We start from the raw sequence: 24867 nt of genomic DNA, 5'->3' as shown, positions 1-24867 counted from the left end.
CCTGCTAGTCTACCAAAAAGATCCTGTACACATGAAAGTAAGCCACCTACTCCTTTTTATTTTATTTGTATATTGACTTATATCAATGTATATTTGATGAATAATGAAAATGCTTTATTATTAAAATGGGGAAACACTATGTAGCACTCTGATCAGTGTTCGCATAAGGCTGGATATTAAGACCTTTGTTCTCAACTGTGGGCGTGACAGTCTCTCGACCTCGCGTCGCCTGACACTGCCCCAACGGTTACCCAAAGCTTGCACCCAGACGTAGTGGGCAGGTAGCCAGACTTGCTTGTTTGGTACCTCCCACCTAAATATTTTTGCTGATCAAGCACATCCCTCTAAAGCATTGGTAGACAGCTGTGGTCTCTGGACACTGTAGACACTGCTCAGGAACAACTCAGGAAATACCCGGGAGATGTGCCAGGCGCCACGGGACACCGCCAAAGGTTCCTTGTCGGTGCCCTGATGGGTCAGAGCTGTTACGGCAGCAAGAAGAGGCCTGCACAATATTAGAGAGGGGGTTTGGGTGTTATGGCTGTTAAGTACAGCTGACATTTAAACGTGGATACACACGGGGCCATTTACCTGCATCTCGTCATCAAATCACATGATGCAGCACACACCAGACTGAAGCGGCTGGTCCTTCCCCGGAGCCACTGCATCGAGCCTGCAACACACTCAGGATTTATTCAAAGCCAACTAATGGATGGCAAATTATATAAAGCATCACTCTGGAGGTCTTAATAATCAGTTTACCAATTTAAGCATCATTTGAAACAGTATAAATATACACATAAAAGAAGCAAAGTAAACAAAGATGTAGTGCAGTTTGGAAAAGCCTAAAACAGCATGTTTGCTCCTTACTCTGGCCATCTAATTCTAGTTATTTCTCTCTATCTGATACATCAGACGGCAGCTGGAAGGGGTCAGCAGTTTAATTACCTCTGAGACTGGAAAAAGAGAGCATCATTCTCTGAATGGAAGGTATGAACTTGTCTGGACTCCTCAGTGCTGAGAGGACTTCCTGGTTCGCTTTGACTGGCTCTCAGTGAAGGACACAGTCCTGTCTCCAGGTCACAGTCACTCCAGGAGAGAAGACTAGCAGACTGGACAGGGTTTCCATTGGGGTCAAGGGGGTCTGCCTGATCTTGGCAGCTTCTCACAGGCTCCAAGTCGTTCTGGGACGAGGACTCTGGTTTGATGTTCGGTATGGGGAGGGCGGGTGTGGAGGGCACGCTGTGGGACAACTGCATTTTCTTCATGTGCTGGATTACAGAGGCTGCATTGAAGGCTTGCTGTTGGAGATCCACAAAGTGAGCAGTTACTACTGGTGCAGCCTGCATCTTGTATAGAAAAACATCTAGCATAGCAAAAGTGTCTTTTAGAGAACTCCTGCTGGAATTATGAACATATGTTCATAATTCCATTATTTCAGAAACTTTACTAGGTCTGTACGTCTATAGAGGTGGAACAGGTACGCAGTGCAAGTTTGTTTAGACATACTGTTTTTGTTTTCTCATACGGCATAAGTCATTTGTTTTAGGATTCCTCTATCCTCTTTAATTTGAACTACTTATTGATAGAATTATATTGAATTCCATCAATATTAAAATGTCTTAATGGAATCCTTATAGCAGATGTTTTATGGATTAACATGTTTGTGTTAATACATGTGAATGGCAGTTGAAGGGGATTCTCCATCAACAGGAAAAGCAGTAAAACTTGTGAAAATATTACAATTTATGCACATTTTCCAGAGTCGTCCAATGGGCTGCACTGGAGTCTCTGCTGGGCCAATTCTGGGCCCCCAGCCCGGTGTTTGACACCCGTGGCGTATGTAGTCACCTTTCCAATCATTAGCAGGGCTCTAGACTAACTTTTTGCCATGGGCGTACCGGTACAAAAGTTAGGCGCACACAGATTTTATAATAATTGATATAATGTGTTTTTCTGGATACACTGTGCTTTTTCAGCATTCAAAGATTGATGACACCGTGTCAGAGCACTGGCTATGAATTTCAGAAGCATCAGGCCTTAACAGAAAAGTTAGCAATAGTTCTTTTCCTATTACAGCTACATCCACTTCTGTCGTGCCTAGGCTGCTCATAGGGCTGGGTATCATCACTGATTTCTACAATCCATTCGATTCCGGTTTTCAAAGTCCCGATTCGATGCAACTTAGCCTCAGACAGTCAGAAATATTATAATTCTGATCATTTATCAGCACTGACTTCATCAGAATTGTGAGCATCACAGCAGATGCCTTTGTGTGAAAGTAACTGAGAATAAAACAGAAAAACATGAAGGAGATTTTCCTGGTCTGACTTTTTATAGCAGATAACCTTAAAAATATTCTACAATGTTCTGCATATAAAGTTTAAATTTCTTCAGTATTGAACAAGCTCCGACAGCGTGTCCGTCTACGGGCCGGCGGGTGAGAAAGCCGAGAAAGACAAAGCTGATCCTGATGCGTCGGGTCTGTGTTTACGTCTTTGTGTGGACCGTGTACCTGCTCTCATCTGCTGTTTGGTTGTTGTTGAACTGGTTTCTGGCAAAACACAGTTATGTTTAAAAGTCGATTCAGGATCTAATGAGTTGATAACGCTTTATTCAAGCTACTCGCCTCCCACTTCCACCTGCACTTTCAACTGGACCACGGCCAATCAGAGAGGTCCCGCCCCTGACTATCTCTGATTGGTTTAGTCCACGATAGGGGCAAAATGTGTGTCTGTTGTTGACCACAGGGAAGGTTGCAGATTTTTTATTTTTATTTTTTTTGCTACCCGAACATTTGGTCGCACAGGTGCAACCAAATATTTTTTTGTTGTCGCACCACTGAAAAATTTGGTCGCATTTGCAACCAATTTGGTCGCACTCTAGAGCCCTGATTAGCCATTACCTTCCATTTGGATGTGGCAAAGTTTCTCTCCAACTGTTCACACACAGACTGATAAATGTCCTGGTCTCTAGCTGTGTCTCCAACAATCCTGCGAGGGTAACATGAGCAGACGTACAGTTAGGTTCTTGGGTATTTGGACAATGTTGCGTCTGTACACCATCATCGGGCAGATAGAGCTAGTCTTTGTTCCACATTCTCCGAGGCTCAAAAGTAGTAAGACAAACAAACATAATGTGTTCTCTCTTAACCGAGGTCTGTCTTCTGTCTTTCAGGCCTTTGTCTTGCATAGCTGGCCATAACTTTCCTTCTTTTTAAGAATGATTGTTGATTTGGCCAATCATACAATGTTTGCTATCTCCCTTATTTTGGTTTTTCATCCTGCTGACAACCAAATAGTTGAAGACTTGGAATGAACCCCAGATATTAGACCAGATCAGTTTCTCACGTGTCCACGAAGCTGCTTCTATATCAACTAACCAATTACTTTTGAGTCTCTCAGAAAAAGACTGTAATTCATAAACAGCTGATACTTTTGTTCATAAATCAAGCAGAAAGCTATCTTCAGTCACATGTTGATTATGTGGTTTAAAATGTGTAATCATTGTCCAAAACATTACGACATTTAAGAGGCAAAGCACTAACCAGGGGTGCCTGAGTGCCTGTTCAGTGGTGAAGCGTTTAGTGGGGTTTTTCTCCATCATGTTCTTGATGAACTCTTTGGCTGTTGACACATAATATGGACAGAGTTCAGTTCAGCGTACAGTAGCATGATTCCTCTATGTTACACACAGTTTTATTAAAGCTCTCGAAAACACATCTAAAGCCCTTCATTAGGAACACCTGCATATGAAGAGAACGTGTGAACCCACAAACAGGAGGATGCTCGGTGGTGCCAAACACGGCTGCTGATTGATTGGACTCTCACAACAAGATTATCTAGAGTTCACACAGAAGGTTGACTTGTAGAAAAGCAGCAGTGTCCTGGATGAAAGTGCCTTGTTGTTGCTGAGCGATCGGAGCAGATTGATGGCCCATGCTAAAACCAAGCCCTGGAAAGGCCCGGCTACGTCTGCAGCCTGTCCGCAGCTCACACACAAAACATTTCACTGCATGTTGTACTCTGCATGATTGTGTATGTGACTAATAAAGCTTGTTTGTTTGATGTAAATTCTATGAGTTCAAAGTGGAGTTTTTCAAAGAGGAAGAGGATAAGCAATGCTGTGTTTGTTCACAAAAGTAAGGCCACCACAGCTGGAACAATCACTGCTCTGCTCCCTGTATTCAGGACAGATCACGCTGATGTTTGCTTGCTCGTGTTACTCCGCTGTGGCTTTTGTTGGGTGGAGTACTCCTGCCTCCCTGCATCTCCGTGTCTGGTCTGTTTGGATTTCTATCTTCCCAGTCATGTCAGCGTGTCTGTCTGCTTTCTCACTGTTCCTTTTAGATGTTCATAAAACTTGACCTCTGACCTTGACCTTCATTGCAAGGTCACTGAGATTCAAACTGGTCCAAGATTTTTAGTAGATACACCTGTGGTATCAGTTTGAAGCTCCTAAGTTGCCTCATTGCCGAGTTATTGCACAAACTTGAGTGTCTACACTTGACACTTTTACAGCTGAGGGGCGAAAATGACAAGAAAGTCTGGTTCCTTGGAGGTCAAATATAAAGAAACGAGGTGGATCAAGATTTGCACTGTTCTCATACTGACATCTGCATGATGGATCAGTGTCAGGCTAATGTTCCCGGGAAGCTGTGATTTTAGATCCTGCATGTGATTTTTGCCAGGTTTGGAACTTAGTCTGTACAGTCACATGAATAATTCCCTCTTTAAATGATAGTGAAACAGTGCAACCTAGTGTAATGTAAGTGTGTTAGAAAAAGGACTGGTTGTCATATTTCTTGTGGTTTATCTGACCCAGTCTCAGCTATTTACATCGAGTACTAATGAAGGAAAGAGGAGGGTCAGTACTGAAAACTGTGGTGTGTAGCTGTTAGCATACCTGATTCGGAGATGTCATCCCAGAAGGGCGAATGAAAGGCGTACTCAGCTCTCATGATCTTTGAAAACAAGCGCTTCTCGTTTTCTTCAAAGAATGGAGGGTAGCCACAGAGCCTGCAGCACACACACAGCCTTTCAGATACCGCCGATTTGGATCAACTCTGGATTACTTTAGCAGCCATCGTCATGCTTATATGACATTTATACAATATGCCCTGACGCGGGTTTCATCAATTTGCTGGGTTTCCTCAGCTACTGTAGTAAACGGGCAGAGCGGTCAAAGCCTTTCAGCACAAACACATTCACAGAAATGTTGTTAAGCAGCGTGAAACAAGCTGCACTGATTTACACAGCAGGACAAAGAAATGCTTAAACTGACACTGTTGGGTCTCAAATCCACCTTCTGCTCAACCATCTCTGATTTGGATAAAAATGTTACAACAGAAAATATGAACATTGATAGTGAGGGCTGTGAAATTTCAGCTTCATTTATCAAACACTTTTCTTCTTTTTATGGACTATCGACACGGAGCTGTGAAGCAGCGTTTGAGCATAAATGTCTCAGACTATTAAATATAAAAGTACTTTCACTGAGGAGCTGTAATTTGAGACAGATACATTACATGTCTGAGTACTGGCTAGTGAAAATATGAAAACAGTCCAGGCTTCCTGTAAAGTTCATGTGAGCACACATTAATAAAACATGAATGGTATATAGTTATACCATATGTTGATGCATGCTCCATCATCCAGCTGACTGCAGCTTTCCCCAGTCTCATAAACAGTACAAATATTCATGCAAACTGGAAAAGTTCAAAAACTGGCTATTTGAGATGGATACATTGAATATGATGGCAGCAACATTTCTCACTTGAAGTTGGTAGAGGGCCACAAAAGAAAAGAAAAACAGTGCAATATATCCTCAAACGATTCCAGGAAACTGGGGAAATCTGTGTGCGTAGTTAAAAACAGCATCCTTCTGTCGTGCACGTCACTGTATGTGACCTGTTGAACCACGCCATAAACTAAAGCTCTCTGTGAACATGATCAGGAAATGCAGCTGCCATCTTTGTACCAAAGCTCAGAGAAGATGCGTTCCCCTCCACACAACACTTTCTGCAGGCTCTGCACAGACAAAGAGCCACGACAGCAGCTACGTTCACATACGAGATGAGGACGACATTCCTTTCCCCAAATCCAAACGACTCCCTCCTCAGCTCCCAGACATTATGAAAAGTGTGGATGCTGCACGGTGGTAAACGTGGCCCCGCCCAACCTTTCGGTACCTGTTGCTGCCACCAAATTCAGAATGAGCTGATGTTTTTCTAAAATTAGTAAATTGTCTCATTTTCAACATTTGATCGATTTTCTATGATGTATGGATGCTTTTACAGAAGAGATCATTTGATCCCGTCTTTGATGAGTTGATGAGCTTTACAGATCCTTCTGGTCTTATTTATATTTCACACTGTTGGGCTGTGGAGCACACAGCTTCGTGTTCAGTGCCCAACCTTCCAGCTCCAGCTACTGCTGGAGCCACAGTTACACAGTGGAAGTAAATACTGCAGTATGTGGTGACTCTAATATTGTACAAGTGTTCATGTACTTCTGACTTTTGGAATATGAATAAAATCAATAACTGATGAATGTTCGCAGTTCTCCATAAATGATCAGTGAATATTCATGTATACAGTTAGCCATGTTATTATGAACGTGCAGGCCTGTACTTACAGAATATAAGTGATGACTCCAATTGACCAGCAATCCACTGCTTTGCTGTAGGGTTTCTGGGCCAAAACCTCCGGAGCTGCAGAAAGCAGGACAAACAACGTGCAATATAAGCACCATTATAAACAACACACTGTTTCCACTCCAGAAAAAGTCTCGTTAAAGCTAATGTGTTAAAGCTAAGTTAATATATGGTTCAAAAGAAAAGGCAAAAAGTTGCCTTTTACAGCATTATTCCATCTAATAATATTTCTCACAGTATTGATACTGCATTACAGCTGTTTACTGAAGATGTCCATTTGAGGATCCTTCCATTATGTTAACTTTTATTACAAGTATGGTTAGAAGTATTTTATACACATTGCATATCTGAGCTTATTTTGAGTTGATGTTCGGTTCATTGAGGGTCTTAAGCTTCACTGGCGTGACTGTCCAGGTGATACATGCTGAGGGAAACTGGAACATAGAAGGATAACTGCAATGCATGCTTACAGTACATACATATAATCTAGGAATAGGCCTGAGCAGAGGCCCAAATGTTTCCAGCCTCTTGTTGCAAACCTGTTGCATTTTATTCTACTTGGTAACAGATGAGCAGAGTCAATAATTAGCCTCAGAGACCCTGAGGGCTTAAGATTATTACTTGTATGGAAGGTGTTATCAAAATGAGAAGTTCTATGTCTGTTTATAGCTATTAAAGATGTACAAGATGTACGATTAACTGTGACTAATGTCTGGAACCTATTTTAATCTGTCATTGACGCCATGGGGGGGCGTGTACCCCACTGCTGTATAAGTGTCCACAGCCTGTATTTTGGTCAGAAGACATATGTTGATGTTTTCTCCGGGCTGTTAATAAACTCATCGTTTGATTGCACTTTTCTGGTTTGTGACTCTGCTCTACATGGATCGATTTCACGACATTTTCAATAATAATAAGATCAAAGTCCAGTTTATTTATATATCACATAAAAAACAACAGAGCTGACCAGAGTTCCCTTCCTGCTGCTCCACCTGCTCGTTACGTTCACAATAAATCAAAACGAGCCCTCCAGTTCGTGCTGTCACTGCCCACATGAGCACTGAAGCCTCTCAGCAGGACGATGGAGCACCCCACCCAGTGACTCCTGGGAGGTTACGTACTGTCATTCAGCACATACACAATAACTGTCTGATTTATGAAAACTGGGTTTTTTCTTGCTCCAGTGTGATGAGATTTTGACCAAAGTAATTGTTTGTGGTATTAAGCTGTAGTACAGTAAAATGGTGCTTTCCCACAGCAACAATGTACAAATGGTCTATCACTGCAGAGGGAAAAACAGTAAGTATGTCAGTCTATTACATATGCAGAGAAATGGTTAACTCACCAACATATCCTGGTGTTCCACAGGCTGTAGACATCACTCCATGCTCCAGCGTCTTAGACAGACCAAAGTCACTCACCATAATCTTTGCATTCTCATCTGTATTATAGTACAGCAGGTTTTCAGGCTGAGAGAACAGGAAAAGCAAGACATGAAATACAGAAACGTACCTAAAATGTTCAAACACACTCATTAAACATCTGTTAAAGTCATTTTACCAAACATGTCAACATCTGTGGCTTTCACTTTGCTACTGGGAGCATGTTTGTCTTTGTTATGGTGGCTCTTTTGAGTCTTACCTTAAGATCCCTATGCACAATGCTGTTTTCATGCAGGTAGCTGACAGCCTGCAGCACCTGTTTGATCACTTTGCTGGCATCCTTCTCAGTATAAACACCTTTGTCTAAAATGCGATCAAACAGCTCCCCACCTGATACCCTGCACAAAACAGAAGAAGAGTTATCAGCGTTTATGTCTGGCAATCAGGTCTTCTGAACTTCTGCAGGACGGTAGACTAAGGACGACCATGGTCCATCGAATGATATAATAACCGAAAATGTTGTTCCGCTGTGCAAACAGACTTCGAGTAGCATTTAGGAAATGTGCCTGTGACAGGTTTGTCCATCATCTGTGTGAATCAGAGCCATCTGAAATCAGCACCCTTGTGCTCACTAACTGCATACAGTACTGCCAGTTCTCTGTTTAACAAACAAGGAGAGAAACTTGCACCGCTAAGGCCAAAGTAGCACTGAGCAGTGCTGGTTTTCTAACACTAGAAAATAACTCAAAATGTTAGAAATATTCCAGTGTTAGAAAATCAGCACTGCTCAGTGTTAGTCTTTGTAAATCTTGAAAACTGACTAGGTTACTTTTAAACATACAACACTGTCAAAAGTGTTCATTTAACACTCAAAAGAGTGGACACATATAGACACTCTCCAGTGTTAATGTAACACTGGAGATTTTGCGGTGTAGCTTGTGCAAACCGAGCTGGCTGAATGCCCAACACACACACACCGGTGCGTCCTAACAATCTGGAGGGTCCCACCCAGCACTGTTACAACCCCAGTCTGCAGTGGGACCTGTCTTCTTTGCTGAGAGATCCAGAATGCCTCAAGGGTCCATGGCTCCCCCTGTGTCTGTGCCTGAGCGCCCTGAATCCATGGTTCCTGCTCCACCAGTGCCTGTGGATCCCTCACCACCCAACCGAGACCTGAGTGGTCCCGTCACTTTCTTTGCCAGTGCCAGGCCTGGTCCCCTGCAAGCCACTGAAGACATCCCGTCTCCTTCGCCTCTCCTTTTGCTGCTGGTGATGCGGCCAGCCCCCTGTTCATGAGTGGATGACTGGTCCACTTCAGGGGATATTTTGTGAGGCTCAGTAGTGCAGAGTGACCTGAGGCCCCTCTCATGGAACCATGTCTACATTCAGAAGTCCTCCATACTGAGACATTAAACATGAAGAGGACAGAATGAAAGACAGAGAGGGGGCTGAGGGAAAATATGTGCATTATAATTATACTATTAACCTTACCAGCAGCAGCAGCAGCAGCAAGCAATAGATTGTGAAGTACTACGTAGCTGAATTCTGTGTATGCATATTCCCATTTCCATATCCATCACATGCAGGTGCACATAGGGATTATCTATAATGATCTAATAGAAGATCATTATGCAGGTGTCCTGGGATGAACATTGTGAGGAGACGTGGTAATCTAGTATTACATACTTCACATCAGACTTTGCACAGACAGAGGTCATGTTCCAGATGTGATACGGGTATTAATGTAGTTGCACACAGTTGTGTAAATGTTGGGTTTTCTTTGGACTGGTAAGATTTAGCAGTTTTTACTGCTGCCACCTGGTCCTGCTCCACCACAGCTCTCCACGCCACTTTGTCCTGCTCTGCCAGAGGTCTTCACAATGTCTGGTCCTGTCCCACTAGAGGTCTCTGCACTGTCTGGTCAGGCTCCACCCGAGCCTGAGGTAATCTCTTACCTTCAGGTCCTGCTCTGCCCAGGTCAGAGGTCACCGTGTGGCCGTCTGGCCCTGCTCCACCCGTACCAGGGCACCTCCGTCTGTGTCGGGTCCCTGCCTCTGCCGCCTTCGTCAGCCTCCAGTTCTGTCCTCCGAGGGTCTCCGCCACCATCACCAGCCTCCAGCCAAGCCATCTGAGGGTCTCTGCCTCCACCCATGCCTGCCACGCAGGGTTCTACATCTGCTCTGCTTTCGTCGCTCAGACTTGGTAGTCGACCATGACAACAGAAACCTTATAGGTGCTCCACGTTCCACGTTTAGTCGGCCTTCTCCTCATGTCTATTTCTGTCCTGTCCCAGCATCTTAGTGTTTGTCTCTGTGTTTATTGTACTTTCTGTTTTATTTTGAGTCTCTTGTCCAGTCTTCACTTTTGCTTCTCCTGTCCTGTTAGTCTGTATAAGTTCCAGCTGTGCTCCCACCTGTTGCCCATCCTCTCGTTACCCTGTGTGCATTGATGTCCTTAGTCTCCGTCTACTTGTTGTTGCATTGTCATGCTGCGTATTCTGCAGTTCTGTGGTTCACCTGTAGGTGCTAGATTCCACATTTCTATGTTTTCCTGTTCTTTAGCTCAAAGTTTTCTTTTCTTGTGTGTTTATGAGTTTCCTTAGCACAGCAATAAAGCTGAGTAATTCCTTTGATTTTTCCAAGACGTGAAGCTTAATGTTTTATTGTTGATGATGAAGTCTGAGGAGGCTGAAGCTGTAGAGCAATGAAAGCAGTGGTGTTTGTGGATAGATGGGCTGATAAAGTGCACGTCTCACTTTCTAACCACAGTGAATTGGACTGAGGGTAAACAATGTGTTTTAAGGTGTTTGACTCTATGTTCGTGCTTGTAGACCTCCTTGAGATTTGGGGTTTTGTAAAGTGTAACGTTGAATGCACAGTGTCACAGTGGTTAGCAGTGCCTCGCAACAACAAGGTCCTGGGTACAAATCCTTTCTGTGTGCACTTCTCCCCATGTCTGCGTGGATCCTCTCCACATACTCCAGCTTCCTTCAACATGCAGTTAGTGAGCTCAGGTTAATTAGTGATTCTAAACTGGCTGTAGGTGTCTGTCTCTGTTTGTTAGCCCTGTGATAGACTTGTCCAGCATGTACCCAGCCCTGTGGTGGCTGAGACAGCATCCAGCACAACTGGGATTGTTGAGATAAGATCATTGATTTTAAGAAAGCCATTTAACTGTTGCCGTCCATCCACAGAGTGATATGCAGAGGCTGATCCAGCAGTTTAAATCATCTTTTCCCGACTTATGCAACAGAATAAAATTAAGGCTGAACAACTCTATCAGCTTGGAGGAAACACGGATTTCTAAATATTTAAAGTTTCTTGTGTAAAGATAGTAAAAGGTCTGCTACAACCGCCTCATCCATACAAGGTGGTAAAATATTGGATTTGGACCCGTTTATTGACGAGTTGTGGCAGCAAAGAATGGGGGTCCCTAAGGAGTAACAGCACATCATTAAGGAGAACTGGATGTTCTGTATTAAACTGCCAGCTGAAGACATCTCTGTCTTATAGCAGCCGCAGTGGTTCTGTGAACAATGCAAATAGAAATGGAAAGAGAAGAATGTGGATATTTGATTAAAGATTAAAGCCGACCTTTTTGTTTTTGATTTGAAATATAACAGCTTGGTGTATTTTGGAAAACAGCCAATAATGAGCAAAGAATGGTAATAATACAAGTTATCAGATGGTTCAATAAACTCCATTTAAAAAAATCATTTTAGCCTTTAAGGGGTTAAAGGCTTGGTGGCATGAAGGAACGACACATAGCTATATTAGTTTGTACCAATATTATTTATTCAATTTGAACAATAATTCAGCCTATTTTAGCAAAAAAGGCTGAATTGTTACTGTTCTGTACACACTGTGTACTCGCATTGTTAATGTAAGATTATACTGCAGTAATAATTGTCAGTGTTGCATTATTTCAAGGTAAACATTAATAGAAAGTCAGCTAAACAGTTCCACTTACAGCTGCATGACCAGGTAGTAGTGTGTTCGACTCTCGTAGAAATCCTCCAGCCCCACCACATTGTCGTGCTTTATCCTGAAATAGTAAGAAACAGGAGGATAACTCGTTCTTATTCTCTTTAACCTTTGACATGTTAGGCAGCAGAACTAGTCACCGCTAGACTTTATTCATTACACATTTGAATAAGTGTGTGTGTTTGTTACCTCCTCAGCACATTTATTTCATTTTCTAGGTTGCTATGGGCGAGATGTTTTTTCTTCAGACATTTCAGAGCATACATTTTCCCAGTTTTCTTCTCTCTCACCATGAAAACCTCTGAAAATGAGCCCCTGTGCAAAAACATCAAAGAGGATTAATGACAGCCTGATCAAATGCTAGAAACAACTTTATCTTGGTTAACAGTTTTATTTTGTTTGTTCTTACAATCCTCTCAGAGATCTACAGAAACATCTTCCCAGGGTGATGGATCCAGCAGTACTACAGACCCCTGGAACAAGCAGGGGCTAGCTGCTCAAACATAAGCTCCACGACTTCTTTATTACCTCATTTGAAAGCATTTATACTGGGTTTGCTTTTTAACAGGTAAAATTCAAAGGGGTGAAAGAAATACTAAGTTTAATTAGGACAGTGGCAAGCACATCATCCAAGACCAAAACCCTTCGATCATATCATTTCATAGAAAGCGATTCAGATGAGCACTAATTGACACAGTGGAGGAATGATCTACTGCACAGGTGTCCACCCCCAGGCCTGGAGGGCCGGTGTCCTGCAGGTTTTAGATGTGTCCTTGATCCAACACAGCTGATTTAAGTGGCTAAATGACCTCAACATGTCTGGTAATGAACTAATTATGTGATCAGGTGTGCTGACCCAGGGTGAGATCTCAAACCTGCAGGACACCGGCCCTCCAGGCCTGGGTTTGGACACCCCTGACCTACTGTAAAGTAAATACCATCTGGTGGTATGTTTGAGAAACTAACATTAAAGCAACAATTACCTCCTTACGTTCACACTGATGCCAACCCCCCACCACCACCAGACTGAACTTTAACAGCAGCAAAGTTCTGGTTTCGAACCGTTCCTGCGTTTCCTGTGTGGTTTTTATCCTGGCTCCACCATCCAAACATGTTTGTTACCTGCTGATTCTAAATCAGCTGTCGCTGTGGCTATGAGATAAACACTGTTTAATGTGTGTGTGTATGAATCAATAAACACGTCTCATACAACGCGGTGCTTTGAATGATGACCGAGGCTAGAAGAATGATGTATAAACACCACTTCATTTGACTTTGTGTACAACAAATCTGCTCTACATTTCCTGAGGAACAGCACGTGTTGACCTGCACACAGACGCCGACACCTGTTCATAACACCTGCCTTTAAGTACATTCAGCACATCCATTCACAAGTGTAGGCAGCCAGGCACTTAATCCTGTAATGAAGCAGTGCTAGGATGTTCTCAGACTGACGTCTCACACACAGGAGCCTTACTCATGCACTCTGTGACGGGTTTATTAACTCGCTCTTAAACAGCTCCTAACGTTAATTTAATACGTTGCTGCTCTTCACTGATTTAGTGAAGCCAGTATCCAGTGTTGGGGAGTAACGGAATACATGTACCGCCGTTACGTATTTAAAATACAAAATATGAGTAACTGTATTCCGTTACAGTTACCGTTTAAAAAGGTGGTATTCAGAATACAGTTACTTTGTTGAAATAAATGGATTACACTGCGGTACTTTCCTGTTTCATTTTGTCGCGGGTCAGGACTGTTTGGGTTTTGTTTGACAGCTACGTGCTGTTGTTACAGGCGGCAGCGTTACGGTTGCCATGGTTACAGGGCGACGCTCTCTCTCTCTCTGCGACTGCGTGTTTCCTGGGTGAGAGAGCGCCTTTTCGTTGTTGTTGTTGTTGTTGTGCTAAGCTAACAGGCAGAATGCTACAAGCATAGCTCTAAAGAATGTAGCATCATGGGCAGTATAGTCCGTGCTGCAGGGAGAATGGACTGCCATACACGTTATGGGTCTGTGAGCGCGAGGAGGGAGAAAAAGGCGAGTGGAAAGGTACGAGTTGTCATCGAGGAAAAACGGGAGCTGGAAGCATGTAAATATAATAATAACCACTGCAGCCAAGAAGAGAGCCTGACGAGCCCAGCTGTAAGTAAGCTATTAAGACTCGACTGTACACCGTGTTCGTGTTTTCCTCCGAAAACAATAAGTTCCGTTGGAGCAGCCTTTCAACGCCTCGCTCTGTCTCTCGCAAGAAAAGTTGACCCACACAACAAAGTAAAGCTATTTTTCGGCTACGAGCCGACAGGGACCCCGCCGTATTAGTCAGAGGTCCCTTTACTACAGTTCGGAGTCGCGGACCTTCAGTAACAGTAATAAATCACACAGCAATAGTACATTCACGTTGTTGTAAAAAGCATGATAATATATTAAGTAATCCAAAGTATTCAGAATACGTTACTGTCATTGAGTAACGTAACGAATACGTTACAGAATACATTTTGGGGCATGTATTCTGTAATCTGTAATGGAATACATTTTAAAAGTAACCTTCCCAACACTGCCAGTATCTCCCAGGTTAGCAGCCAAAACACTTTTAAACAGTATGAGAAACCTTTACAACCAACTGTCTTGTATCCATTTATAACTTTTCCATTCGGGTTTGTCTACGAAGTAACCATTTCAGAGTGTGGAAACAGTAGCCTCAGCCTAACCAGTAAATACTGGGCATGTGGAAAGCATTCTGCCTGCTTCCTGCACTGAGGCAGCGCTGTCAGAGCTTACAACTATCCACCAGTTGCCCTCAGATCACATGAAGGTGATACAGAGATGTGGCCTATGTGGAACAAGGGGAAAACAGTCTTCACTCTCTGCACACCAAATCTGGGAGTGGGTGACACAATTATCTGCATTCTGCAGACAGCATACTCCCATCTGGATAGTAACAGCAGCACAGCAAGGATCACCTTCTTTCATTTCCCATAACATTGTGTTAACATTGTGTATTATTCACAGAGAACTGTGGAACTGAGGCACATTATAGCGCTGTTCTGGTCCTAATGATGACCAAAGTTACATTTCATTTACTGCATACATATTCAACACTTTATCAACCTTACAGACAATTTGAAATCACCAGTAAATGTAACATGCTCACCTTTGTACCAAAAGGAAGCCCACACAGGTGTGTGGAACATACACACTCCACACATAAAGGCCACAGCCAATCCAAATGTCCCAACCCAGAAGCTGCATATCTAACAGTACAATAGTAACAGGTTCACACATGCACTGCAGCCCTGAGCATGACTGGGATGTACCTGAGAGAGGTTAATGAAAGCAAATGCATCCTGTCTCCTGTCAGCTCCACGGCTCAGCCTGTTTCCACTGGTGACATCAGACCAGTTCCTACATCATCATTCTCTGTTCATGTGTTTGTGTGGAAAACCAACTTTGGATTTATTAGCTCCTGTTACTAAACAACAATATAGAACTTTTTCAACTGAGAAGGAAGTGAAAATATATATCGTCTTCACATAGATTACTGATTGGCAGAGCTAGCTCGAAATTTCAAGTTAATAAGCGGAAATTTTGAGAAAGATAACTCAAAGTTTTGAGTTATGGATGCTTTTTTGTGGCAGAAACGGCTTCCGTAGTCTGGGGTGCCTGCAGCTCAGCAGATAGAGCAGGTCTTCTGCTAGGCAAGATACTTTGAATATGTGAGAATGTTAGCTAGAAAGCTAGTTAGCTAGAAACACAGAAGCAGGGCTTGTGTGAATGTTGCATAAAGTGTGTTGAGTGCTCCGGGAGGCTTAGAGGTTCCTCACACAGAAGCATCACCATGAGTGAAAAGTACTCACGAGCCCATCTTCCCCTTGAAGTCAAACACGTCCTTGATGTTACTGGTGCTTTTCTTCCAGCTGCAAACAATCTCCTTCTGGCCCATCTTAGCCGTAGTTTCCTGAACAACCACAAATCACATCAGTTATTCATGCTGACAGTGGAAACATGTACTTATACATTACACCACGCAACACATGTGAAAGTGCTGCTGAGCCAAAGTTTGCAGCATTCCAGTGTCTACATATAACTAAGTGACTGTAGTTACTGTGTGCACTGATGCACTGTGCCTCAGTACACAGAGTCAGGTTTGAGTCGATATGATGCTGAAATAAATCATTACAGTAAGTGAGGTTTCATTTATTCAGCTATACAAAGGAAAAATACCAAACGTCTGCGTTTTCATTTGATGCACTGTAGCATCAAAGCACATGAAACCTATGTGTATAAAGGACAGTTCTTGTGTGTCCCTGTGTCCGTCTGTCCTCTGTGTGTGTCCTTGTGTCTCTGTCCTCTGTGTGTGTCCTTGTGTCCGTCTGTCCTCTTTGTGTGTCCTTGTGTCTCTGTCCTCTGTGTGTGTGTCCTTGTGTCCGTCTGTCCTCTTTGTGTGTGTCCTTGCATCCCTCTGTCCTCTGTGTGTGTCCTTGTGTCCGTCTGTCCTCTGTGTGTGTCCTTGTGTCTCTGTCCTCTGTGTGTGTCCTTGTGTCCGTCTGTCCTCTTTGTGTGTGTCCTTGTGTCTCTGTCCTCTGTGTGTGTCTTGTGTTCGTCTGTCCTCTGTGTGTGTCCTTGTGTCTCTGTCCTCTGTGTGTGTCCTTGTGTCGCTGTCCTCTGTGTGTGTCCTTGTGTCCGTCTGTCCTCTTTGTGTGTGTCCTTGTGTCTCTGTCCTCTGTGTGTGTGTGTCCTTGTGTCCGTCTGTCCTCTTTGTGTGTGTCCTTGCATCCCTCTGTCCTCTGTGTGTGTCCTTGTGTCCGTCTGTCCTCTGTGTATGTCCTTGCATCCCTCTGTCCTCTGTGTGTGTCCTTGTGTCTCTGTCCTCTGTGTGTGTCTTGTGTCCGTCTGTCCTCTGTGTGTCCTTGTGTCGCTGTCCTCTGTGTGTGTGTCCTTGTGTCTCTCTGTCTTCTGTGTGTGTCCTTGTCTCTCTGTCCTCTTTGTGTGTGTCCTTGCATCCCTCTGTCCTCTGTGTGTGTCCTTGTGTCCGTCTGTCCTCTGTGTGTCCTTGTGTCTCTGTCCTCTGTGTGTGTCTTGTGTCCGTCTGTCCTCTGTGTGTGTCCTTGTGTCTCTGTCCTCTGTGTGTGTGTGTCCTTGTGTCTCTGTCCTCTGTGTGTGTCTTGTGTCCTTCTGTCCTCTGTGTGTGTCCTTGTCTCTCTGTCCTTCTCTGTGTGTCCTTGTGTCCCTCTGTCCTCTGTTTGTGTCCTTGAGTCTCTCTGTCCTCTGTGTGTGTCCTTGTGTCTCTGTCCTCTGTGTGTGTGTCCTTGTGTCTCTCTGTCCTCTGTGTGTGTACTTGTCTGTCTGTCCTCTGTGTGCGTCCGTCTGTCCATCTGTCCACTGTGTGTCCTTGTGTCCCTGTCCTCTGTGTGTGTCCTTGTGTCCCTCTGTCCTCTGTGTGTGTACTTGTCTCTCTGTCCTCTGTGTGTGCTTGTGTCCCTCTGTCCTCTGTGTGTGTCCGTCTGTCCCTCTGTCCTCTGTGTGTGTCCGTCTGTCCATCTGTCCTCTGTGTGTGCTTGTGTCCCTCTGTCCTCTGTGTGTGTCCGTCTGTCCCTCTGTCCTCTGTGTGTGTCCGTCTGTCTCTCTGTCCTCTGTGTGTGCTTGTGTCCCTCTGTCCTCTGTGTGTGTCCGTCTGTCCCTCTGTCCTCTGTGTGTGTGTCCGTCTGTCCATCTGTCCTCTGTGTGTGCTTGTGTCCCTCTGTCCTCTGTGTGTGTCTGTCTGTCTCGCTGTCCTCTGTGTGTGTGTCCGTCTGTCCCTCTTTCCTCTGTGTGTGTGTCCGTCTGTCCATCTGTCCTCTGTGTGTGCTTGTGTCTCTCTGTCCTCTGTGTGTGTCCGTCTGTCCCTCTGTCCTCTGTGTGTGTCCTTGTGTCTCTCTGTCCTCTGTGTGTGTCCTTGTGTCTCTCTGTCCTCTGTGTGTGTCCGTCTGTCCATCTGTCCTCTGTGTGTGTCCTTGTCTCTCTGTCGTCTGTGTCCCTCCCTTGTGTCCCGCCCCGTCTCCCTATGTCTGCGTGTTCCACGTCTCTTGTTGTCACAGTCTACATCTTTGTGTGTGTTCATGTGTGTCAGCTGTGTCTCCCTCTGCTCATCATCTGTTAACTTCCCAAGTCTCAACTGTTCTTGTATTTTCTAGTGTTCCTGGTTTTCGTCTATTTCGTTTTCCAAGTTTAGGATCTTGTGATTAGTTTCTCATTTAGTTGGTTTTCATGTTTGGTTAATGTTTTGTTTTCGGCCATAATAAAAGGCACGCTTTTAGTTCCAATCTAGTTCTGTTTCCACGTTTCGTTCGTCTGCCTTTGGGTCCACTCCTGTCCACTCCACGCCGTCTGTCAGTGATGTGTATTTGTCAGTCCTTCTCTGCTTTGTATTACCTGCAGCAAATTTTATTTAAGACACTCAGGTGTATGTCCTGTGTCTTCTTCCAGGTGTGTTTCTGTTATTTTGTGTTTAAAGGTTTATTTCAATATGTTGTTTATTCTTTTTGAAATAGTATATTGGTAAGATTGACTAGTTCTTGTCTAACTGAGAAATTTTATTATCAGCATGTAAATATGCACATTTAAACAACACATCTACTCGATTATGAGAGAGTGGTCTGAAAAGTTCATTTCTTAGCCTGGGGATGGGGATGTACATAGAGTTTATACACATCTGATGCTTTGGAGAATGGAGGACTGAACCCTAAGCCTATCTAGTCCTTTGCAACCCTTAAGATGTCACCCCAGTTCCCCCGTGTTACATAAACAGTTGCATGTCCAAGCCTGAGCTCACTTCTCACTGGCAAAGCCCATTTCTACTTATCAGGGCCACAGGATTCAAAAAGGCAGAGGATTAGAGCGATAAATACCTGTGCTTACTTAATCTCCCCGTCCAGCCTGCCTTCTCCTGCACTCCTGCCATATCCCCTGACAAACACTGCTTGTTTTATTATGTGGACTTGAAACTGAGCTTCCTTGAATATTGGCAGTGCATACTAAACGTCATATTTTACTAAACGTTTTGCACATATTCAACTCTGTATATTTTATATATTTTATTATTATTATTATTATTATTTATTTATTTAATTTTTTTTTAACTATTTAATTTGTAAAAATGTGTATACACACACACACCACACACACACACACGTAGGAAAATATTTAGTATACACATCCAGAAATGCATACACTATTATATATTGTACATATATTTATTAGTTTCAGGTTGGCCATTCTTGTATTTTGCTCGTTTGTGTTGTTGTGTTTGCACATCTCTGTTGCTTGTGGGGCTCGCACACAAGAATTTCACTCGCATGTGCTGTGCCAGTGTGCCTGCACATGTGATGTGACAATAAAAGTGATTTGATTTGATATGTTAAATTATGACATGTGTATATTTCATTAGTTTTCTTGTGTGGAAAATTTGATAACATACAATAACTTAACATTTCACAAGTGCTAATTATCTATGCTGGAGACAAGAGTGTTTTATTAAATGTAAAGTTACATTTGTTTTCCTATTTACAGGATAATTCTTTTGTCCAGTTATTAAACGATTTGTAAACAGAGAGAGAGGATAACTGAAATGAACGCTTACCTTAATCACAGACGTGAAATAAACGGAGCATTTGCCAGAGGACCTGTGCGCAGTTGGTTGAGGTATCCCGGTGGTGACCCGACTGTTTCTGGTGGCTCCTCCTCTTCTTGAGCAGGGGTGGGGCCTCCCCATTCATCTCTTCCACAGTGCTGCATTCACAGAGCCATGGGGCTTACATTACAGCGCCAGGATTGAGAAGATGATGAGACTGCATAATTAAAGTGATAGTTCCAAACGAATGAAACTGCTGCATCCAGAAAAATCACACTTTACCTGTTTTATTCAGTACAGTGCACGAATGCAGGGAGGCAAGTTCTCCCACCCTTCCCTCCCCTCAGGGTAAGAGTTTGGGTGTCATACTTGATAATACTCTTTCATTCCAGTCTCACATTAATTCCATAACCCGGTCTGCTTACTTCCGCTTGCGTAATATTAACCGACTCCGCCCCTTCCTTCCTCCCCATGCTGCTGCCGTCCTTGTCCATAGTCTTATTACGTCCCGCATTGATTACTGCAATTCCCTCTTATTTGGTCTCCTTAAAAGGTCCCTTCATAAACTCCAACTTCTCCAAAACTCTGCAGCTCGGGTCGTAACTCCTACTCTGTCAAGAGCTCATATTGCAACAGTTCTTCAGCAGCTTCATGGTTGCCCGTAGAAACCAGGATAAACTTTAAAATCGTAATTCTCACGTACAAGTGTGTCCATAAATCTGCTCCTTCATATTTGTGTGAGCTGCTCCAGATCAACACTGTTTCCTGCCCTCTCAGATCCTCATCTGCTGTTCATCTTACTGTTCCATCCTCACGTCTCATCACTGTGGGGAGCAGAGCTTTCAGTCGCTCTGCTCCTCACTCTGGGACTCTCTTCCTCCTGCACTAAGAAATATTGACTCTCTTTCCATATTTAAGTCACAGCTCAAAACACATCTGTTCAAACTGGCTTATTCGCTTTAGTGCTGATTTTATCTGTTGTCAAGCTCTGCAATTTTAACTTATGTATTTTATGACTATTGCTCCTTTTATTAATGTTGTTCTTTTCTAAGGTGACCTTGGGTTTCTGAAAGGTGCCCTCAAATAAAATTTATTATTATTATTATTATTAGTATTATTTCCTAAAACAAATGTTTTCAAAAATCGTAGCAGTTTGAAATAATAGCCAAATATGTATGTTTTGTGTAAATGTCTGGTTATTTACCCCAAACCAATGCAATTTACTGAATTTACTGCATCCAGTTTCTTCATTCATCCACTGCTTATCAGGGTCACGACTGCAGCTGCCATGGAGCAAGAGGCAGGCTCCACCCACAGCAGGGCGCTAATCTGTCACAGAGCTAACTCATAGGCTGCGTTCACTCTGCAGGTCTTGATGCTCAATTCCGATTTTTTGATCAAATCCGATGTTTTTGTCTGCTTGTTCACACCACAAATAAAATGTGACAGCAAACGCGCTCTAGTGTGAACGCTCAGAGCGCCCGCATGCGCAAAAGAAGACGTCACACACAACGCGCTCTGCTTAGACCCAGAGCAGCAGTATGTTTGACTGATGGCCTTAATATAAAGACTTCGGACTTTACGTTTCCCAATTTTTGCTTTATTTTGTTATTTACATAATAATGTGAATAACCTAATAATGATCCTTACTGCTGCTTCAGAGGATAGCTGCAGATTTCTGTCAGAATCTGCAGATTATACAGTACAAAGAAAATGTTCACGTTGTCTTCCCAGCAGTTTCACCGGATGGCCAGGAAGCCTTCACGATGTCTCCTCCGGCGCTGATAATTGGTGTCTGTCTTGTGTCAGTGACGTAAAAGACCTGACCGTAAACCAGCAGTCGCTTTCTAAAACATCGGATATGTATCGGATTCAGCACCACATACGAAAGTGACCCAGATCGGATTTGAAAATATTGGATTTGTGCCGTTCACACTGTCACACCATGATCGGATATGGGTCGCAGAGGGTCAAAAACATTTTCGGATTTGAAAAATTGGGATTTGATGCGCTTTCGCCTGCAGTGTGAACGCAGCCTAAGACACTGAAAGCTCGTTAGACAAAGGTTAAATGTGAGCATAAAAGATATGCGTTACCCGTTAAAGGGGGCGAAGAAACCAGGACTGAGTTTAACGAAGAAACGAGGTAACTTTTTAAAGAGGAAACAGGTTAACTTTATAGAGGCTGTTTCCAAACCAGTGACAAAAGTAAAGTAGGACCTTTTACCAGCAAAAGCTAATTTCATCTTTTTGGAGTTACAGTGTGCGCTGAGGGAAGTCAGTTTTAAACTGGGATTGAAAGAAAATTAAACTGGGATTCTAGTTGAAAAGGGGGTGAAGGACATGGATTTAGGGCAGATCACAGCCTTGTGTAAATGCAAGGTGCTGTCTCACAACGTGATTTATTTGTTTCATTTATTAATTGTGGATAGAAGTAATTATGACAAACTAATGAGGAAACATTGAAAACATACAACCCGTTGAGGGGACAGGTAGGGTTGGGCAATTGAAAGGCTTTGTTTTGTTTAGCAGAATCACTTATGTTATATTCTAGGCTTTTAACATGTAAGTAAATGTAATGGATAAATAAGGGATTAGTTCATTTCTCAGGGGAGAAATGAAAAAGGGGGACTGTTAAGAGATAGATAGATATTTTTAATGCGTATCTGCTCGTTAGATTGTTTTATGAGAGGCCCAGGGCTGGTTCCAGGGCTTGAATGAGACCTAACCAACATTGACACACATTGCACTTGTTGTGTTTCATGTTTGTCCTTTAGTTTGTCACATGTCTGTATATTCTGACATGACAAAGGTCTACCCACACATCTGGAGATTTGCACACAATTCCCCTTCTCCACGTATGTTTCAGCTGTGTCAACATCTCAGCTCTGCTGGGTCATGGTTACTTCAGCAGTGAGAGACGCAGCTCAACACAATGTTTCTCAGAGGCAGGATATTGATAGCACAGATAAGCAGATTATGTATGTGTGACTAGCTAATGCAAAGAGCTGCCCAGTAAGCTATTTTACTGCATTATTATAGTTATCCTAATTAGATGAATATTCACAGAGACAACAAGAGAAGGCATAAACGAAAACAACTTAACACAAGAGACTGCTGCTGTTACACAGTGTTGTGGTTTAAGTTAACAGGCCAGGTCCAAAGAGATCACTGTGACCAGCCAAGTCTCCGGAAAATAGCATCGCTATTCCTCGAAGATGAGATGATGAGATGGCCTTTATTTGTCAGTTGCAGGTCTTTTGCCCACAACCGAGATGACAGCCCTCCGACCGTACATACAACACAAACATCACATTGGGGAGACAGGTCAGGCCAGGTAGCGAGGAAAAAAAACATCGAAATGTGTAACACAGAAGGATAATACAGGAATGCACAGATATCAACACACCATAACACAATAAACACAGACAGCAACATGGGAAAGAGTTCCAGTGTGCACATCTGATCTGGGACCGCTGCAATCTTTCGACTGCGCCTCCAGCTGACCCGATGTCCACATCATGGGGGAGGTAAGCGTTGGAGGTGGCGTTGGATCCGGGGTAGGGAGGGTGATGTGTCAGTGAGTGCTTATCAGTATCAGTATATGTCTGTGTGTGCGTGTCCAGAGTTCAGCTGAGACAGTGTCCTTCGCCCTGCCAGGCTAAGTAAACAGTCTTCCAGCCAACCCAGGTGGCCTTGCATGGAATGGGAAGGAACAGACTCAACACAGTCGTTATCAGGGAGTTGTTGTTCGGCTCCAGCCTTGAGCTGGCGCCGAAGGTAATTGAGAATTTCAAGCTGTTTTTTAACACTCGACACTGGTCTCTCAGTCTCCCGTTAATTAGCCGTCGATTCTGTGGTCAGACAGCAAGATCCCTGGGAGGATTCTATGTGTCGTTAATACGGAAGCTCTTTTCTGGCCTTATTAACCAAACTGCACGTATGAAGCACTATTGATACTAAATTATCCTTTGCAAAGCCGCAGTTCACTGTGATTGGTCAGATGTTGCCAATGCCACGCCCATCACGACTAAGAACCATTAACCAGCTTCGTGTTCCTGACTACTGATGTTAGGGTGAGCCAATCAAATGACAGTAAGAAACCCTGGCTTTGTAGCACAGGCCCAGGTCACATGAACACCGTCTGTACACAAAGGAGAATCCCGTTCACTACTTTGTTACTGTCAAGAGAATTTTCAAATACTTGTAAATCTGATTGTGAGTTTTCCCTAAATCACCGTCTACGGTGTAGGCAACAAAAACTGTTTGCTTTACATTCACCTTCTTTATCTGTGCTCATGTTCTACATAACTGATTCACAACAGGGGTAATTAGACAGAGGTACAGTTTCTATCAGATCACTTTTATTGTCACATCACATTACTGGTACACTGGTGCAGCACATGTCAGTGAGATTCTTGTGTGCAAGCTTCACAAACAACAGTGGTGTCCAAAATATAAGAAACATAAAAAATAAATAAATAAAATATAAGAAATATATATAAAAAAAGCAATGAATGGCATGAATGTATGTACAAATAAAAAGAATGCATGCACATATATACATACACATGTGTATATGTGTGTATATACATAAGTATAACACAAGAGGAAGTGGTGTGAACAGAGTGTGACTGGATGATCCTCCCTGCTTTCCTCAGGCTCACCTCCAGTTATCCTTTTGGAACACAGCACCATATACTAATATCATTTTATTAGATTAATACAGCACAAGGTTCCGTTTTGCACAGAAACGTCCTACTTTTTACTTTCTTTGACTATTTTTCACAACCTGCACTTTCAGTTTTACTTGAGTAAAAAAGTTAAATCAATACTTTTACCAGAATGTTTTAATAAGCATGTCACCTCCTACTGAAGTATATAATGTCTCTTTTTGGCCACCTCTAACACACACAGACACACACGTATCCCACATTAGCCCCAGGCTAAATAACATCAGTGCCAAACACGTATCGCAGGCTTGACAGGCTTCGGTCCAACTATATTTACAGCGCGTTTCCATCCGGCTGGCTTTTCTATTACATTCAGACAGACAGCGAGAAATTTCAGAATTACAGGATCCGAGGAGTAAACACCGCGTCGACAACACAGGCAGCAGCTTATTGAAGTGAAACTCATAACTGACGCTTTCCCATCATTTGTGCAGAGAGCAGGCCCGTCCGCCGGTGTCCGCGTGTCCCCTCCTCCTCCGAAGAGTAGCGACGTCACATTTTGACGTCGT

General features: G+C 43.3%; 1 protein-coding gene across 1 annotated transcript; it reads right to left on the bottom strand.

Moving 5' to 3' along the window:
• Positions 1–609: 609 nt before the first annotated feature.
• On the bottom strand, positions 610–19767 carry LOC146631421 (calcium/calmodulin-dependent protein kinase type 1D-like). Its single transcript, XM_085353664.1, has 12 exons — positions 19636–19767; positions 15875–15975; positions 12209–12334; positions 12006–12080; positions 8296–8434; positions 8000–8123; positions 6636–6711; positions 4906–5018; positions 3548–3626; positions 2906–2993; positions 949–1301; positions 610–673 (listed from the first exon to the last, which is right to left on the bottom strand). Exons 1-12 carry the CDS (start codon positions 19765–19767, stop codon positions 610–612), a joined length of 1470 nt encoding a protein of 489 aa, XP_085209790.1.
• Positions 19768–24867: the final 5100 nt, after the last annotated feature.

Source organism: Diplotaxodon limnothrissa, linkage group LG5 (assembly GCF_057381915.1).
Source record: "Diplotaxodon limnothrissa isolate DT_005_m linkage group LG5, D_limnothrissa_male_GT1.1, whole genome shotgun sequence".
NCBI lineage: Eukaryota > Metazoa > Chordata > Actinopteri > Cichliformes > Cichlidae > Diplotaxodon > Diplotaxodon limnothrissa.
This window is presented reverse-complemented; position numbering and strand designations above follow the sequence as displayed.